The sequence below is a fragment of the Sapajus apella genome, unplaced genomic scaffold, assembly GCF_009761245.1.
Source record: "Sapajus apella isolate SASKATOON/1434 unplaced genomic scaffold, GSC_monkey_1.0 scaffold85, whole genome shotgun sequence".
Taxonomy (NCBI): domain Eukaryota; kingdom Metazoa; phylum Chordata; class Mammalia; order Primates; family Cebidae; genus Sapajus; species Sapajus apella.
This window is the reverse complement of record NW_022437025.1, coordinates 8,480,311-8,497,507: the sequence shown is the minus strand read 5'-3', so window position 1 is coordinate 8,497,507 and position 17,197 is coordinate 8,480,311. Positions and strand designations below refer to the sequence as shown.

General features: G+C 42.5%; 1 protein-coding gene across 1 annotated transcript in view; it reads right to left on the bottom strand.

Annotated features, from left to right (window-relative positions):
- The window catches only part of OTOP1 (otopetrin 1), a 50,817-nt gene that overhangs the window by 25,406 nt on the left and 8,214 nt on the right, over window positions 1–17,197 (bottom strand). Inside the window, exons 2-5 of the mRNA XM_032253831.1 lie at window positions 14,041–14,177; window positions 7,011–7,069; window positions 4,890–5,020; window positions 2–519 (exon numbers count right to left, since the gene is read on the bottom strand). Of these exons, the coding sequence (XP_032109722.1) occupies window positions 2–519; window positions 4,890–5,020; window positions 7,011–7,069; window positions 14,041–14,177 (845 nt within the window). The remainder of the gene's footprint in view (window position 1; window positions 520–4,889; window positions 5,021–7,010; window positions 7,070–14,040; window positions 14,178–17,197) is intronic.

The window sequence follows — 17,197 nt, the reverse complement described above, 5'->3', positions numbered from 1 at the left end:
TCTCTGCACAGAGGATGGCCAAGATTGAGCCCCAGGAGATAAGCCAGGAGCCCGAGGCTGTGCCCACCAAGAGGTCCGAGTCCAGTTTGCGGGCCGGATTTTTGGACTCGTCCAGTGATTTCTCATCCATCCTATAAATCCGGATTCCAGCCAGCCCCGCAGCCCCCATCAGCATCAGCAGGGTGATGGCATACAGGTAGAACATGATGAGTGCTGACTCGCTCTTGGTCTTGGAGCGCCCAATATGAATCAGGTACACCACCACCACACCAATGGTGGCGGCCAGCGCAGTCAGGCCCAGGGCTGCACCCACCACGACCCCATCAGACTTGAACTGCATCTTCTGGTGCTGATGGCTGTCAACTTTGCGCCCGATGTTCTTCCATAGGACATAGAGCATGGTGGAGGCCAGGATCTGATACTCTATGTTGAAGGGGTAGAGGTAGTAGATCCCGTGGGAGATGGCAGTGCAGAGAGTTGGGGGTGTGCAGTTACACTGCGGTGTGTGGTCATCCAGAACTGGGGGAGACAGGTAGAACACATGGGAGGGCGATTAGCGTGTGCCAGGGGAGGCAGAAAAGCCCAGAAAACCATTTCCACTGCGGATTCATGCTTGGTCTTCCCACCAGATTACAAGGTTTATCATGTCATGGCTTATTATCATGTTTAATATCATGGCTAACTTGATAGCCATGAGTATCCCAAAGCATAGTCATTACCTCAATCACATTTATTTGGCAGGTTGCCAAAGACAATAGAGACGATGACTGTATTGCTGTAAGAAGTAGATATGCAGATGACAGATAGCTGGATAGACAGACACACAGATGGAAAAAATCTGGAAGGACACAAACTAAAAATGTTAGCAGTGGTTACCTCTGGGTGGAAAATGACGGGTGATTTTTAATCTCTTCTGGATTTTGCTTCCCTGTATTTTCTAACTTTTCTAAATTTACATGTGGATTTTTAAAATTATTTTTAAAAAATACTTTGTAAATGCCATTTTTAATTATCAAAAGATATGCCTTTTATGACTCCAGTGCTAGCAAGCGTGCAGGAGACTGGTGCTCTCCAACACCTGTGTGGGGAAAGCAAATGGGCACCACCTTCTGGAAGACAAGCTGGTGGCAGTATGGTAGGGCCCTCTTCACAGGATGGGAGATGCTTCAAGTAAATGATGAAACATGTCCCCAAAGCCCTAAAGGCGATACAGTCTCTGACCCATAATTCCATCTACCCTTCTACTCAAAGGGACAAATAAAAAGTGTAATCAGAGTCAGGTAAGACCAGGCACGGTATCTCAGGCCTGTAATCCCAGCGCTTCGGGAGGCTGAGGCGGGCGGATCACTTGAGGTCAGAAGTTTGAGACCAGCCTGGCCAACATGGCGAAACACCGTCTCCATTAAAATTACAAAAATTAGCCAGGTGGGTGGCATGCCTGTAATGCCAGCTACTTGAGAGGCTAACGCAGGAGAATCGCTTGAACTTGGGAGGCAGAGGTTGCAGCGAGCCAAAATCACGCTGCTGCACTCCAGCCTGGGCAACAGAGTGAGACTCAGTCTTGAAAAATAAAGATAAAAAAAGAGACAGGTAAAATTGTGTGTGTGTGTGTGCGTGTGTGCGTGTGTGTGTGTGTGTGTGTGTGTGTGAGAGAGAGAGAGAGAGAGACAGAGAGAGACAGAAAGAAAGAGAAAGAGAAAGAGAAGAAAGAGAAAGAGAGAGAAAAAACCACTTCAGTGTCCAACAATTTAGAAATTGGTAAGAAAATTTTAGTATATCCCAACAATGGGATAGTAGACAGCCACTGCGGATGATAATTGAGATGTGCTTTATGGTTTTTGTTATCTTTGGTGTATGTTTGTTTGTTTGCTTGTTTTGAAACACAGTCTCCTTCTGTTGCCCAGGCTGGAGTGCTGTGACACAATCTCCACTCACTGCAACCTCCGCCACCTGGGTTCAAGCAATTCTTCTGCCTCAGCCTCCCGAGTAGCTGGAACCACAATGGGTCTCTGACCCACCACCACGCCCAGCTAGTTTTTATATTTTCTGTAGAGACAGAGTCTGCCATGTTGGCCAGGTTGGTCTTGAACTCCTGAGCTGATGCTATCTGCCCACTTCTGCCTCCCAAAGTACTGGAATTAAAGGCATGTGCCACCACACCCAGCCAGGATGTGTTTTAATAATATAAGAAAGTAATCCCATTAAAAGGAAATTGGAAAAAAGTAAGAACAAACTGTATATTTTTTTAAATGTAAGCCACAACCCAATATCAGGCTGTAAAATCAGGTAGCAACCAACCGTTTTGTAGCAGAATAAATTGGCAGTGGACTAGAATAGGATAGAATGGAGTGGAATCAACAATGAGAAAATTTGAGAGTGTCTCTGATATAGTAAAACTAAGTATTATTTTGTCATACACACACATATTTATGTGTTGGTTGCAATGTAAAATCTGCCTCTTATTATAGGTTTTATACTAACATTTGATAAAAATATCAAATGTTAGTATAAAATCAACAATAAATGGCACACTATTAAAAAAATAACCAAACATTCACAGCATTTGCTGCATTTCTGGGTAAGTGCTGTGGATTTTTTTGAGATGGAGTCTCACTCTGTCACCCAGGCTGGGTGCAGTGGCATGATCTTGGCTTGCTGCAACTTCCACTTCCTGGGTTCAAGCGATTCTCCTGCCTCAGCCTCCCGAGTAGTTGGAACTACAGGCACGTACCACCACGCCCAGCTATTTTTTGTATTTTTAGTAGAGACAGGGTTTCACCATGTTGGCCAGGATGCTCTCCATCTCTTGACCTCATGATCCACCCGCCTCAGCTCTCAAAGTACTAGGATTACAGGCGTGAGCCACCGCGCCCAGCCCAGGTTTGTTTTTCTTCACACTTTGTCATTTAGTTAATGATATGTAGATATTACTTATAAAATCTGAGAAAAGCTACATAGTAGCATTAATGTTACTTTCACAGAACATGATGCAATTTTCTTTCTCTTTTTTTCTTTCTTTTTCTTTTTTTTGATACAGGGTCTCCGTCTGTTCCCAGGCTGGAGTGCAGTGGCACAAACACAGCTCACTGCAGCCTTGACCTCCCAGCCTCAAGTGATCCTCCTGCGCCAGCCTCGCGTGTAGTTGGGACCACAGCCCGTGCCACCATGCCTGGCTTTTTTTGGCAGAGATGGAGATTTCCCTCTGTCGCCCAGGCTGGTCTCAATTTTCTCGGCTGAAGCGATCCTCCTGCTTTAGGATTACAAGTGCTCGGATTATAGGCATGAGCCACTGCACTCGGCAATAATCTTCAATTCATACAGGGTTTCCCTGGCACTTAAAATTCAACACTTGTTATGCAGAAGACAAGGGAAGAAATCAGGAGGAAACGTTCAGATTAACAGAATGTTAGATCTGGCAGCATCCTTTTGTAGAAAATTAATCCAACCTCATCTTTCACAGAGGGTCTTGAAGCCAGATTGCTGGGATTCAAATCATGGCTCAATCACATATTCACTATGTTACCCTGGGCTAACTTCTCTGTGGCTTGATGGCTTTATCCAGATGAGATTAATATTGCCCATCTGAGGCCAGGTGCGGTGGCTCACACTTGTAATCCCAACACTTTGGGAGGCCGAGGCGGGTGGATCACAAGGTCAGGAGTTTGAGAACACCCTGGTCAACATAACGAAACCCCGTCTCTACTAAAAATACAAAAATTGACTGGGTATGGTGGTACATGCCTGTAGTCCCAGCTATTCGGGGAAGCGGAGGCAGGAGAATCACTTGAACCCAGGAGGCAGAGGTTGCAGTGAGCTGAGATTGCACCACTGCACTCCACCTTGGGTGATAGGGAGAGACTCCATCTCAAAAATGAAAAACTTACCTACCTGAGAGTGTAAACTTCCAAGAACAGTGTCAGACACTCAGCAAGTGCTTAATAGCAATTTATTTTTGTTATTATTGTCACTGCTGCTACTGATATTGATACCAAGGAGGACATGAGGCCCAAACACTAAGAGTGGCTGCTGGTTGGAGGTGGTGATCGCGTTGACTCTACCCCACTGATGAGGAAACAGGTTCAAAGTGACTTTTCAGGACAGCCAAGGGTTATGTAGCTGGCATAGACTTGCTGCACGGTAAAACCAGAAGGGATCTTTGCAAGCGCATGATTTAGACACCCTCATTTTACAAATGAGAAAAGGGAGGCTCAGAGAGATTAAATGTCTTTCAAATGTCACACAGCTCGTACATGGTAGGAACAAGCCTGAGACACCCAGTTCCCTGCCCCACATCCTCCTTGGCCTGAATGTTCTAACACAGAAGTGACATATTGTAAAATGCTAGAGGATTTTAGAAGAAAATGGAAAGATTAGCCCAACAGGCTCTCAAATACAAGCAAGGGGGAACAGACATCAGCTAGAATTAAAAGCAAAGTACAGTTAGATTAAAACTTTAAATGAACTACAGCCAATTAACCACAACCTACCATTAAACTTGTATGAATTTTTAAAAGCCATACTTTTACCAGAAAGAACTGGTAATAGAGGCTTAATTAAAAACACAAGCAGAGGCAACCATCAATCTTCTGTAGTTGAAAACAAAGACCTTTATTTCTGCAGCAAACTGGACCATGAGAAATGGCCATCAGAATGATCACTGTGGGTCTTCCAAGTCCCTGAGTCATGGAAGAAATCTTTAATTATGCTCAGCACATAACACTTATGAGAGATTCAGGTTTTGGAAGATTTTCAACAACAGGGCCTGTCTGGCTGGTGCTGAGTTGGGTGGCCTGCAATTCTTTGGAACCTGCAGTCTTATCTCTGAAACCTACAGGTTTCCAAGATATTCCAACATGGCAGAAGGGCTACTCACCTCTCTCACCACTCACCTGTTGTTATGTTTCCAAAGCCCAGAGTAATGAGCCGTTCCTTGTGCTCATTGAGTTGGTGCTTTGACTCATTGAGGACACCGTTGGCCCACAAAAGCAGGTTGGTGAACACCGAGTGGATCACCCCAAACCTGAAAAACACCGAGACTCAGTTCTCGAGCAGCCCTGGGAAAGCCTCGAGCCCCATGGGGTGAGACAGACATGTGCACACAATCACACGGCTCCTTCTCAGACATGGTTTCTGGTTTCACCTGGCAGCTCAGGCTCTGGGTGGGTCTCCTGCCTGGCTGGGAGGGGCAGTTCCATGAAACCTTCCAAAACCACAGAATCTTGGCGTTCAGCCTTAGTCTTGAACTCACCAGTACTCAATGCAATGCCTGCAGAACATCAAAGAAGCTGGGTCTTGGAAGCAGAGCTGGAGGGGTGAAAATTTACTAAAAGCAGACAACCAAAGAGACCATTTGTCCATATTCTGCCCACAGGAAAAATGGTCCAACTGCATCCTCAACTTTGACCCTGCCTCTCCTCTGAGTTTTAACCTCAGCTGATCTCTTTGGGGCTCTCCCGGGCAACTGCAGGCAAAACCTTGCCTCATTTGAACCCTGGCTTCCTTTGGCATAATGTCCAAACACAACTGGAGAAGGAAAGAATCCCAGGGTGTCTGAGTCAGGTGTTTGCCCATCTGTTTGCCCCTTGCGCTTGCCCAGTTGCTGTAGATCCTGGCCAGCCTTCCCTGAGGCGTCTGGGAGGCGTTCTATAGAGCCTTTGACAAAGGCAGACAATGCTGTTTGCCTCACACTGGCTGGCTTTTCTTTTATTCGTAATGCCCACAGCTCCCCTTTCTTCTCTCTTTTTTCTGGTCCAAATGGCACTAACCAATCCCAGGCCCACTGAACTCAGGGAGGTAGCACTGTTGCCATGCATGGCTATAAACTGTTCTGCCATGCAAGCTCCCTGCAAGCTGGCAGCCTCCTGTTGGCTAGATCTGGAAATGGTCCACAAACCGATGGCAGACGTCATCTTCCCATGCCAGGCTGCCTCAATCCCAGACTACAACAGGGGGAAGGCTTCCATGAGCCATTTGTAATCTCAATTTATGTTTCCTTCATCTGTGTGTGTGTGCATGGTGCTTTCTTACATGGTAACAACACCTTGCGTTTAGCTGATTCACTCCATTACCCTGTCAATGCTTTCCTTCCATCCTCACAATCACCTGGGAGGGTGATGGGTGGACCTCGTAACAGACCCTACACTTGCTGAGTGCCTCTTACAGGGTGCTTTACATCAATTCCCTCTTTCAATCCTTGAGGCAGTCTATGTTACTGTCTCTGAAGGACACCAATGGATTCCTCACTACAATACTGAAGATTGTCAAGTGGCAGAAGGTTAAAAACGCAGGGGACACTGCTTCTCCCTGTGCCTGCCTGATGGCAGAAAGGCGATTTGAAAAAAAAAAAAAAAAAGATCCGGCTACCTCCCCTTCCTTCCTGCATACAGAGTGAGTTTTGTTCTTACTGAGGATAGCTCTGAGCTCTTACCAGCTCAGAAACGAAGCCAGCAGAGATAAGAGAATCTGGGAGCAAACTCACCTGTATCTTGTCCTTATAGGATTTATGGCTCTTTGCTAAATACTATTTAAGCAAAGCCCCTAAACCACTGCTTTGACAGAAACGTGTTAGAACTGAGATCCCTCCCACATCATGGGCACAGTGCAAGTGTCAGTAAACTCCTGCTGGTTTTTCGCTTGTTAATCTGACCTTTGTTTTCAGGCCAGCATCTCAACTGAGAATTTATCAGGGTTAAAAAATCAAATTACATTTTCTTTCCTTCATCTCTATTTTATAGATGAGGAAACTGAGGGCCATAAGGCAAAAGTGTCTAAGATGCAGATTCAAATTCAAAATTCAAGCCCCCCCACCACCATGCTACCTCTGGACTTGTCCCAGGGAGGAGCCAACAACAGAGGCCCTCTTCTCTCGGCCACAAGTGAGGGCTTAGCTTTCAGGACCAAGTGGAGAGTTGGTCTGTTTTTATAACCAAAGCAAGATGGCAGTGATGAGTTTTGATAATTCTAAATGAATGCCAAATTCAACATATAAAGCAATTACCCACAATTTTTACCTTTCCAGTGTTTTGAAAGACTGGATAATATCCTTTGCATGCCCCCAAAGAAAATATACCTAGATGGAAATAAAGAAAGAAGAAAAATAGGTGAGACACTCATCATTACACTTGCAAACTTGAGAAACTATAAAACTCAAAGAAAAAGCATGGGAACACGCTGGGACATCAGTGACCTCCTACTCCATCTTAGGTGGCAGTGCCACTCCCCAGTGGGGACAGTGATCCAGGAGTACTATGCAGAAAAGTAAATTGAGGCCTCTTGGTTCAGGAAGAAATGGTGCTGCAATTGATTAAGGATGTCTTCTGTGAGATGGGGTGATTGATTGAGGATGTCTGCTGTGGGACAGGGTGTGGAAGTAGTAGCCCGCCGTCATGAATTCTATAACTGGTTTATATCACATATTAGTTTTCATCCAAGAAATATTCACTGTACAGTTACTCTGTGTTGGTGGCCAGAAAGGAAATGTTGAGGGCTTGAAATGAATAATGAAATTGATTTGGGCTTGTATTTTATTTCACTCTGTTACATGTGCTATGTAGTCCCCTGGTTATGTAGTCACTAGCAGCAATGAAGGGAAGGGATTGAAGTCATAGATGCTATATAGTATCAGACCTGTGAAAATCCTGACTTCCTCACTGAATAGCCCATGGCCTTGGGCAAGTCAAGGAAGCTTGCTGAATCTGTTTTCCCATCTTTGAAATGGGAATGATAAGAACCTATCCTAGAGGGTATTGTGAGCAATTAAATGAAATGATCTATGTCAATTACTTAGACTATCTCCTAAAGAAGCATGTATGTCTTCAGTAAATTCACTGATGTTGTCAGGCATTATTTGGGCTTCTAAAATGTTTTGGGCTTCATTTTAGAGATAAACACATATTGAGCACCTACTGCATGCCAAACACTGCTAGGCATTTTGTAACTTTGTCTCATTTAATCTTTGTTTTCTAATTAAGAGTTATAAAAATAAAATCAGACAGTACAAAATAAAATACACATATCACCTCTTTCACATTCTTTTACCTAAGATTTACTGTCTTACTCAGGAAAACACATTCAAGGCACTAATTGTCTGGAAACATCCAATAATAAAAATAGCAGTGACTCCTCATTAAAGCATTCAGCCCAATAACAGGGAAACAGTTAAGTAAATTAGCAATTATCGATGATTTAAAATTAGACAGACATTTAATTGATGCTTTTTATAAAAACTACCTACCAACATTAAAACCTTTTTATAGTGAAAAAATTGTAATGGAAAATTCTACATCCATTAACTTTGACAAGAATGTACACTTTAAGTACAAGTAATGGAGGAAATACATAAAAGCAATAACAAATGCTGGTTTCAGTTGATTTGCTTACAGATGCATTTTTATTATCTTTTCCACTTCTTTCAGTAATGTTACATTTTATTTTTTAAATAAATGCTTTTTGGCATTTTTTTTATTTTTAGAATTATCATATGGTCCAGCAATACCACTTCTGAGTATATATATATATGTCCAAAAGAAGTGAAAGCAAGTTCTCACAAAGATATTTGTCCGCCCATGTTCATAGCAGCATTATTCACAATAGCCAAGAGGTAGAAGCAACCCAAATGTCCACAGACAGATGAGTGGATGATCAAAATGTGTTATAAACCAAAAAGTACCTGACACAGGTCTCAATCTATTTGGAAGTTTATTTTGCCAAGATTAAGGACATGCACCTAGAAGACTGGTCTGTGCCTTTCTTTAGAGATTATTTTGAGGGCTTAATGCTTTAAAGAGAAAGAGCAAATGTTGGGAAACAAGGAAGAAATTTTTTTATAAAGGTGTGGGTAGATAAGAGGCAAATGGTTGCATTTTTTTTGAGTTTTTGATCAGTCTTTCACATGTGAGATCAGTCTTTCACTATGCATCCATCTAGCTCAGTGAACCTGCATTTCTACATAAGATAAAATAAACACAGGGCACAGGAAGCCATCAGGTATGTATTTGTCTCAGGTGAGCAGAGGGATGGCTTTGAGTTCTGTCCTTTGTCCTGTGCCTGTGAAGATAAGCTATCCATTTACTTTGTGAGGGTGAAATTGAACACAACTGTTTTAGGGAAAAGATCTTGGAGCCCACAAGGAATTTCCCAGTGGGCAAATTGTGAGAGAGGTATGCAGATTTTTAAGATCTTTGTAGCTATCTTATTTAGGAATAAAATGGAAGGCAGGTTTGCCTGATGCAGTTCCCAGCTTGACTTTTCTTTTTGGCTTAGTGATTTGGGGATCCCAAGATTTATTTTTCTTTCACAGTGGTATAGACATACAATGGAATTTTACTCAACCTTAAAAAGGAAGAAAATTCTGACACACGCTGCAATATAGATGACCCTTGAAGACATTATGCTATGAGAAATAAGCCAGACACAAGAAGACAAATACCGTATGATTCCATTTGTATGAGGTATCTAGAATATTCAAACTCAAAAAGACAGAAAGTAGAATAGAGGTTGCCAGAAACCAGGGGAGGGGAACTAGAGAGTTATTTAGTGGGTTCAGAGTTTCAGTTTTGCAAGATGAAAAAGGTCTGCAGATTGATTGTACAACAATATGAATATACTTAACACTACTGAACCATACACTTACAATGACTAAGATGGGAAATGTTAGGTGTATTGTCAATCTAAAAAAAAAAAGACACTAGAGAAAATTATCTCTAAATATGTTAGATTTACTTGGAAATAGAAATAGGAATTACAATCCAGAATAATCCAGAATGCATGGAATGGCAAGCCACCAGTGCATTCAGTGAGGGAAGAGTAAGGAGGAGCTGTTATTAGCAAAGAGAGATTTGCATAAGCTGCTTAGAAACAGAATTAATTGGTTCTAGAGGCTTAAAGCCAGAGTTGTCATCAGCTCATTGGTGGAGATGCCAGGGCTGGGCAGGTGTTCTTCCAAGAGCATCTTACCTGCATTACTGCAGTCCTGAAGAATGTCTAGTAATATCTAGCCTCATCAAAGCAGGAAATGCATGAGGGTTTTAAGGAAGTCCTTGGAAAGAGTTTTTATCTCAGACATGTAGGCAGGAGTCCCCTCTCCTTGGTGCCTTCCCAGCCTTGTTTTGCCTGGGTCTGACAAAAGTGATTTCATTCTGGTAGCTACAGGTTTTACAGTATTTGCCACAATTTTAAAATAAATAAATGCTCTGTTTTTTAGAATACCACATACTTGTTTCATATATATATTCCCATTCTCCAGACATCTGATGTAGCAAAAGCACATGGTAAGTGTCCAACAGGTATAGAATGATTAATTCATTGACTTGCCAGACCAATAAAATGCCTTAAATTAGAAAGCTAGGATCTCCAACCCACGAAGTAAGAGGGATATTTTTAAAATTCACATCTGTCCAGGTCATTCCACTCCCTAAAGCCTTCAGTGGCCCCCCATTGCCCTCAAGGTGAAGCCCAAGCCTTTAGGTGGCGGTCAGCCTTGACCAAGAATTTGCTGCACACCTAGCCCTGTGCAAAGTGCTGTTCATGCACCTGTGCCTTTAATCCTTACAACGCGTGCATGAAGTACGTACTGTGATTGTCCCCATTTTGCAAGTAAGACCCATGAGGTCCAAAGAGGTTAAGTAATTTGCCTAAGGCCACACAGCTGTAGTCAGAGGCAGAGTCATGCAATCTGACCAGAGTGCAATCTTATAAGCCCTGCACCAAACTGCGGATCCAGCCTGTGCCCACACATCTCCCCCTACCCCGCTGTGAGGGAAGACTGCACGTCCCAAAGACACCCTCCTCCAGTGGCCTCTGACCTACTACCCTGTGCTCCTTACTCTTTCATAGACAGTTTTGGGACCTTCCCTGGCAGAAACCGAATCACAACCCAAGCTGCTGAAATGTGCTCCTTTGTGCCCCCTCATTGCTCTGAGACACTCTGGTCAAAGCACTGAGCCCAGTGTTGTCACTGTTCTGGGTACTGTCCCCTACCTGACACCCCAGTGGAGTGTGCCACAGACCATGGCTTTGTACCCTTGTATTTCCCATACTGAGAACAAGGTTCACCCAATACTTAAAGATGAACTGCATGAAAAATGAATGAATGAACAAATGCAGTTCTTTTGGCTCATTAAAGCTTTCCACATTCAGCAGGGTGCAGTGGCTCATGCCTGTAATCCCAGCATTTTGGGAGGCCAAGGTGGGCAGATCACCTGAGGTAGGAAGGTCGAGACCAGCCTGGCCAACATGGCAAAACCGTGTCTCTACTAAAACTACAAAAATTAGCCGGGCATGATGGTGCATGCCTGTAATCCCAGCTGCTCAGGAGGCTGAGGCAGGAGAATCGCTTGAACCTGGGAGGTGGAGGCTGCAGTAAACTGCACTCCAGCCTGAGCAACAAGAGTGAAACTCCATCTCAAAAAAAAAAAAAGATAAGATTTCCACATTATCTCTTTATCACTATAAGGCTCTGTCTTCATGGGATTTGACGTCCCTGGAATGAACAGCCCGTTAACTTTGATCAGCTTGGGCTGCCATAACAAAGGACCACCGACCATCAGCCTCAATAACAGGAATTTCTCTTCTCAGGGTCCTGGGGCTAGAAATCCAAGATCCAGGTGTTGGCAGGGTTGGTTCCTTCTGAGGCCATTCTCTTTGGCCTGTAGACGGTCATTTTCCTCCAGTGTCATGGCTGTCCCTCTGTGTGTGTGCTGTGTCCTTCTCTCCTCCCCTTATAAAGACACCAGGGCCAGGCATGGTGCTTCATGCCTGTAATCCCAACACTTTGGGAGGCTGAGGCGGGTGGATCACCTGAGGTCAGGAGTTCAAGATTGGCCTGGCCAATGTGGTGAAACCCTGCCTCTACTAGAAACACAAAAATTAGCTGGGTATGGTGGCAGGTGTCTATAATCCCAACTACTTGGGAGACTGAGGCAGGAGAATCGCTTTAACCCGGGAGGCGAGGTTGCAGTGAGCCAAGATCATGCCATTGCACTGTAACCTGGGCAACAAGAGCAAAACTCCAACTCAAAAAAAATAAAAAATAAAGACACCAGGCATATTGAATTTGGGCAGCCCTAATGATCTTATTTAACCTCAATTTCTTCTAACTGACCCTATCTCCAAATACAGTCACATGATCAGGTACTGAGAATTACAGTTTCAGCATGTGAATTTTACAGGGGATACAATTCAGTCCATAACAGCTTTCAGGTACAAGGCAGCCCCTCCAAATTAGTCCCTCAGCAAGCTCCCCAGCGATTCCAGCATGCCACCACTGAGCTAAACTGTTTTCAGGCTCACTGGGCACGCTCTGTCTGTTAGCTTCACTATTTGAGAATGTCTTTGATCTAGAGAAACACTCTAAGGTCATCCAGTGCTGTCTGGTAAGTCAACTGAGTCTACAGACTCAAGGTCACTTTGGATAAAAGATGAAGTTTTTAAAATGGCATCACTAGTTTCCTAGAGGTAGAAAACTTCACAAAAAACATTCTCAAACTGGGAATCCAAAAATATTTTCAGCAATGGCAGTATCACTAAAACAAGCTCATGGTCTTCCAGGGTGACTTGTCAGGAAGAAAATAATCACTGAGTCTCCGCGGTGACTTTGAGCAAGTCACTTGTCTACTCTGAGCTCCAACTTCTTCCTAAGAAAAAAATGAGGGCAGAGCCTGCCATGGGCAAATCCGGAAGATGCTGTGCTCAGTGAAATAAGGCAGACACAGAAAGAAAATTACTGCATGATCTCACTTACCTGTGGTATCCAGGAAAACATTTTTAATCGAATGCATAAAAACAGAGTAGAAGCTGGGCATGGTGACATGCCTGTAGTCCTAGCTACTAGGGAGACTGAGGCAGGAGGATGACTGGCCTCAATTCAAGGCTGCAGTGATCTGTGATTGCACCACTGCACTCCACTCTGGGCAACAGAGCAAGACTCTGACTGCAAAATTAAATTAAATTAATACATAAAAACAAAATAACATAAAGAGTAGAATGGTGGTTGGAGGAAAAAAATTAGAAGATTTGGTCAAAGGGTACAAAGTTGCAAATACGTAAGATGAATGATTCTAGAGATGTAATGCACAATGTGAGGACTATGGTCAGTAATATTGTATTATATACTGGAAATATAGGTGCTCTTCCCACACCCAAAAAAAAAAAAAGAAAGGCACCTATGTGAGGTGACAGACATAAATATGCTTGACTGTAGTAATCACTCACTATGGCTAGGAATATCAAAGCATCCTGTTGTATACCTTAAACAGATACAAGAAAAAAGGAAAAAAAAATGAGGCTGACAATTCAACAGTTCAGATCCTGACTCTGATAACATTACCAGGGATTTCTGCCAAGGGCGAACACTACACTGAAGGCCCATCTAATATTCTTTTCAACCATGAGATTTTTCTGACCCTAAGCTATGTATTTAAATTATATTCCTCAAATCCTTACTTCTGAGCCACACCAAGTTTACCAGTGCTTTGGGAAAAAAAAAATCCGCATACATTTCTAAAAGATTTTAATCCCCAAGTGAGAAAACAAAAGTGCTTCCATGAGCCAGAGGACGCACTGCAATGGCACATCGTTTCCACTTAGGAAAAATATTAAAACTTTTTAAAAGTAAAATTGATTTTGGCAATGGTTGTGTAACTCTATGAAGAGACTAAACCATTGAAATGCACATGTTGGGTGGATGAATTATATGGCACGTGAATGCTCTCAATAAAGTTGTCATATGCCCAGAAAATAAAATTCTCTCAAGCCTTTAGGATAGACTCTGGCTTGGCAGAATATCCTGACTCCTCATCATCAGAAGTTCTGCCTCATAGGATCCCTGCAAAAATGGTCAAGGGGACACAGTTTCATTTTGCAGTGGAGGCAGCTGAAGGACTAAGCCTCAGAGATAATCTCCAGGTCACCCTGGGACTCGCTGAGCAGTCTGCAGCTGCTCACGCTGGCTCCAGTGCCACACGCCTTGATGTTACAAGTCTTTACACACCCTGGGATACACTTCACAGGTACGAGACAAATAAATAAGCATCAGTGGTTTACCTGCAACAAAGTATGCACTGCATGGGTGACAGGGAAAACTCCTTCAGTGGCGGGTAAACATTCTGAAAATCCAATGAAGTATCCAATTTTAAGGCATCCCAGGATGATGGTAATGACTGCAAACAATGTGATACTACCTGAATGTGGGATGAAGGGAGGAGCAGAAACACACACATTCCATTACTATGCCTGGGTGTCATTTCAAAATAAATTATATTATGTATTAAACCCTTATGTACATGGTCAAATGATTTTCCATAAGGGTGCTGAGACCATTCAATGGGAAAAGAGCAGTCTTAAGAAAAAATGTGCTGGGAAAACTGGATATCCACATTCAAATGAATGAAGTTGGACCCTCCACTTACACCACATACAAAAATGAACTCAAAACAGATCAAAGATCTAAATATAAAAGCTAAAAGTATAAACCTTGTAAAAGAAAACATGGGGGAAAGCTTTATGATATTGGCTTTGGCAATAATTTCTTGGCTGTGACATCAAAAATGCAAGCAACGAAAATTAAAATAAATAAACTGAACTACATGAAAATGAAAAATTTTGCCCATCACAGTACACTACCAATGAAATGGAAAGATAGCCCACAGAACTGGAGAAAACGTTAGCAAATTATATATCTAATAAGTCATTAATATCCACAACACACAGGTTTGCTTACATTTGATACCTCATATAATGAAATCCTACAATATTGTCCTTTTGTGATGGAGTTTCTTTTACTTAGCATAATGTCCTCATGGCTCATCCATACTGTATAATGTTTCAGAATTTCGTTCCTTTTTAAACTGAATAATATTTCGTTGTATGTCTATACCTCACTGTGTTTATCCATCCGTTGATGGATGCTGGGTTGCCACCACCTATTGGATACTGAAAATCATGCTGCTATGAGAGAATGTAAAGAGGATTCTTAAATATCAACAATAACGAGCCAGGCGCGGTGGCTCACACCTGAAATCCCAGCACTTTGGGAGGCTGAGACAGGTGGATCACTTGAGATCAGGAGTTCAAGACCAGCCTGGCCAACACGGTGAAACCTGCCTCTACTAACAATACAAAAATTAGCCAGGCATGGTGGCGCATGTCTGTTATCCCAGCTACTCAGGAGAATCACTTGAACCTGGGAGGCGAAGTTGCAGTGAGCCGAGATCATGCCATTGCACTCCAGCCTGGGCAACAAGAGCAAAACTCCATCTCCAAAAATCAGTCAATCAATCAATCAGTCAACAACAAAAGCCAATTTAAAAATTGGTAAAGGACTTTAATAAACATATCTCCAAAGAAGACATTAAAATGGCCAGCAAGTACATGAAAAGATGTTCACCATCACTAATTATTAAAGAGATGCAAATCGAAACTAAAAAATACCACCTCACACCTATTAGGATGGCTACTATAAAAAAAAAAAAAGAATAGAAAATAACAAGCATTGGTGAGGATATAGCGAAATAGTGCTCTGTTGGTGGGAATGTATAATGGTGCAGCTACAATTGAAAACAGTATGGAGGGCCTTTAAAAAATTCAAAATACTAATATGGCATGATCCGGTATTTTCACTTCTGAGTATATGCCCGAAAGAATTAGAAGCAGAGACCTGAGGGGATATCTGTATTCTCCTGTTCCTAGCAGCTTTATTTTCAGTATTCAAAATGTGGAGGCAACCCAGCATCCATCAACAGAAGGCTGGATAAACACAGTGAGGTATAGACATACAACAAAATATTGTTCAGCTTAAAAAGGAAGGAAATTCTGACACATGATACAGTATGGAGGAGCCATGAGGACATTATGCTAAGCAAAATAAACTCAACCACAAAGGACAATACTGTAGGATTTCATTATATGAGGTATCGAATGTAAGCCAATTCATAGAGACAGAAGTAGAATGGTGGTTGCCAGGTGCTAGAGGGAGGGAAGAATGAGGAGTCGGTGTTTAATGGGGACAGAGTTTCAGTTTTAGAAGATGAAAAAGTTCTGGAGATTGATTGCACAACAGTGTATATGCACTTAACACTACTGAGCTGTACACTTAAAAACTGGTAAGTTGGTAAATTTTATATATATAAATGCATGTTTTACGAGTAAAAATTAAAAATACATTAATAAAATAAATTCAAGGCCAGGCATGGTGGCTCATGCCTGTAATCCCAGCACTTTGAGAGTCCAAGGCAGGAGGATCACTTGAGGCCAAGAGCTTGAGATGAGCCTAAGTAACCCCATCTCTACCAAAAAATAAAATAAAAATTACTTCTAAATGAATAAATCAATTCTACTGTTGGGCTGTGAAGGTAAATCTAGAAGTCAGGTGCTGTGTCCTGTTCATCACTGTACCCACCCCATATCCCAGAGTCTGACAAATGATATACAATCAACAAAGACTGGTCCAATCAACAATAGGCTTCTAGAAGCTTTTTCAAAAAGGAGCAATCTAAGAATGTCACTGTTCTGCTCAAAAATCTCAATTCTCTAATCCTAAAATCCTGCTCTCTAAAGAATAAGTGTGCAGTGTGCAGGTCATACAGGTATATAGGAATTCTCTGAACTATCTGTGCAACTTTTCCATAAATCTAAAACTTTTCTAAAATAAAAAGTTTATTTATTTGTTTAAGACAGGGTCTCACTCTGTCGCCCAGGCTAAAGAGCAGTGGACGATCCTGGCTCACTGAAACCTCCGCCTCCCAGGTTCAAGTGATTCTTGTGCCTCAACCTCCCAAGTACCTGGGATTACAGGTGTGCACCACCATGCCCAGCTAATTTTTTGTATTTTTAGTAGAGATGGGTTTTTGCTCCGTTGGCCAGGCTGGTCCTGAACTCCTGATTTCAAGTGGTCCACCTGCCTCAGCCTCCCAAAGTGCTGGGATTACAAGGATGAGCCACTGAGCCCAGCCAAGTTTATTTAAAAAAAAAAAAAAAAAAGATGGGTAGAGGCTCTATAGCAGTAGCTGAGGAAGGGCCTGTGCTAGGTGTGCTGAAGAAAGGAAGCAATCTTTGATAATATAATGAGCATTGTTTTGCCCAAAATATAAAAACAAACTAATAAAAAATGCATATTAAAAAGACTAGAAAGGAATACATGAAATGCATGTAGTGATAGCAGAGGGCTCCCCTCCTCTTTGTTAGGCGCCCAAATCCCTCCTAG